Raw genomic sequence first — 2,582 nt, 5'->3', positions numbered from 1 at the left:
CGCCACAAAGAACGGCAGCCTTCGATCGATAGATCGAAGAGATACCGCCGAGTCGACGACGAGGAGTCATCCGGTTATTCAGCAGCGTCGGAGAGTGCATCGAGCGGAAAGGAAACACGAGTCCCGGGTGCTCGAAAGAGGCCGCATTCACGGCTTGTTCTACTCCCTCTCGATTGTCGTGCAATTTCATTTTCGCCGCTTCACCCCCATTTCGAGCGGTTTTGCTCCCTCGCTCGGTACAATTGAAATTTGCAAAGAAGAAAATTTCGATTCAGCTCGAAGGAATTAATTTTCGCGTGAGGGATGTACAAGCTTAAATGTCTTTTTTCTTTTTTTTTTTTTTAACGTCGAGAAATCGAGTTTACGTAAATTCGATGATGTACAACATGAATGGAAAAGCTGGACTGAAATAATTCTTGGAATTTTTTTCCCCATTTGGATGCCATTTTGAATATTAAGTGATATTGTTCTCGATAAATTGCTGAAAATCTAGCAATCTAGCATTGGATGACGTTAACGAATATCAAAATTTCGGCCGAGATCAGGTGCACGGTCTGTGATAACGTTGACTGACAGCTGTCGGAATATTTGGAGCTATCAATAGCTGCAAGTGATAGCACGTATGATTGGTCAGACACGCTCTCGATCTACTCGTCGAGCGAATCATAAATTCGAATCAGCAAATTAAAAGTAAAGGTATTTTATTAATCAACTAATTTATCATCGATGAGTAAAAATACATTTGTTCGTCACGTTTTTTTCACGTTCGTTTCCTTTTTTCTTTTTTTTTAATTTTAATATTCTATTTACATTTTAATATACGCGTCGCGTAATTATCAGATTTATTTGATCATTAAACAGAATTACTCCAGAGCAGTAATGTAGCGTTGGATATTTTAATTAACTTAGAAAACACAGAGCACTTTATTTTAATTCCATATATATCGCGTAATTAAAAACGAAGCTTTGTTTGCCAAATAATTGTTCATGAATATGTACATACGCCCAGCCTGCCTTATTTGCAGCGATCCATCACTGGTTCCTCGTCCATCGTATCGTTCGTAAATGGAACATTATGCGAGATAAAATTTCTTTCTTTTTTATTTTTTTTTTTTTTCAGAAACGCGTCTCTCTCAGCTATGCTCGCTTCTCGTAAAAATTCTTACATTCTTTCCCCCTCCTCTGCGTAATTTTGGAGGAAATCCAAAATACTCGTTTCAAGTTCCCCTTGAGAAACATCGGTAGCTTTCGCGTAACTGTTGCACACGCGTGTATGCGCACAGTCTCTCGAAATAATGGGCGGATGTATACGGAGGAAGCGAGGCGTTACACATGCACGAATCCATAAACAACGCGTACAAGGCTGAAATCGATCGATTGCTCAAGTTTTCGCGTACGTATCCAATTCATCGCGCTATCGAATCGACGAGGAAATATGTATACTACTTTTCGAGAAGATACGCTCATTTTAAAAAATTCGACGTTGGTCTGTTGACTTTTAATTACTCCGGCTCCCGCTTGAAAAACTGGAACGGTATCCCCTACTCGAGGCCATATTTTCGGCTTCTTTGCTGACATTTCGCAAACACTGCAGTTGCCGGCAGTGTATTGGTAGCAGTGTGTCAAGCAGCCACTGATGAAGGAAACTGCAATGCTTGCGAAACGTTGGCACGAAAACTGCAACGTTTCCTTAACACAACCGAGTAAGTCTTCTAAAAAGGAATATATATATATATATGTGTGTGTGTGTATGTGTATATATATATATATATCAAGGGGATAACCATAGGGACACGTTTCGCCGATTACCCCTGGTGGCCAAGTGACCGTTTACAACACGGCTGTTTAATCCCCCATTCGTATCCGCGTTTCCACGTCCGTGGGTAAATGAGAATGATTTCGGGTCACAAACAGTGGGTAAATCGAATGAGCAAATGATTCGAGGCCAATCCCGGTGTTTCGAATGGGGAGCAACGAGCTCTCGGCCTGAACGAATTCACGCTGTTCGTAAACGGGCAGAGGCGAATTTATCCCTTCCCTTCCACCGTCGCTTGTGTTCCAGATTGGAGTGCGTGGTGAACGCCCTTTGCCGTGGCCTGAGTCACGCGTCAACCAGCCTGGCACGGTTGGTCCTCGACATGAATCTGTCCGGCGAGCAAGTGTCCAGGGTCTGCGATGCTCTTCGTGACTGCGTTCAAGTGCAGGCGCTTCACTTGCCCCATTTGGGATGCGGATGCGAGGGACTGGCCTCGGTCGCCGAGCTCCTCAAGGAGAGGCCTTTGCTCGCGCTCAATTTGGCCGGAAGTTGGGGCGCCAAGAACGAGGATCCGTCCAGCTCTGGAATCAGTATGGGTAAAACCTTGCCGTTTTGTTTTATTTCTCTTCTCTTTTTTTATTTATTTATTTTTTTGCTTCTTCTTTTTTTTTTTTTTTTATTTTCGACCACTCGTTCCCATTCTCGACTATTATTGCACAGTTGAACGCTGTAGATCGTAAAATTCCAAAAATAGCGGGAATGCTTACACGGTCGGAGTTTCGTTCCTGTCTCTTTTAATTTCCGACATTCGACGGTTCGTTTGCAC

General features: G+C 43.0%; 1 protein-coding gene across 1 annotated transcript in view; it reads left to right on the top strand.

The window, feature by feature from the left end:
• LOC102673486 overlaps positions 1-2,582 on the top strand; it is an 88,558-nt gene that overhangs the window by 56,890 nt on the left and 29,086 nt on the right. The window contains exon 7 of the mRNA XM_006623881.2: positions 2,063-2,352. Coding sequence (XP_006623944.2) covers positions 2,063-2,352 — 290 coding nt within the window. The remainder of the gene's footprint in view (positions 1-2,062; positions 2,353-2,582) is intronic.

This window comes from Apis dorsata, unplaced genomic scaffold, assembly GCF_000469605.1.
Source record: "Apis dorsata unplaced genomic scaffold, Apis dorsata 1.3 scaffold_964, whole genome shotgun sequence".
Lineage (NCBI taxonomy): Eukaryota > Metazoa > Arthropoda > Insecta > Hymenoptera > Apidae > Apis > Apis dorsata.
The sequence above is the reverse complement of the archived record's forward strand: the minus strand, read 5'-3'. Positions and strand labels throughout refer to the sequence as shown.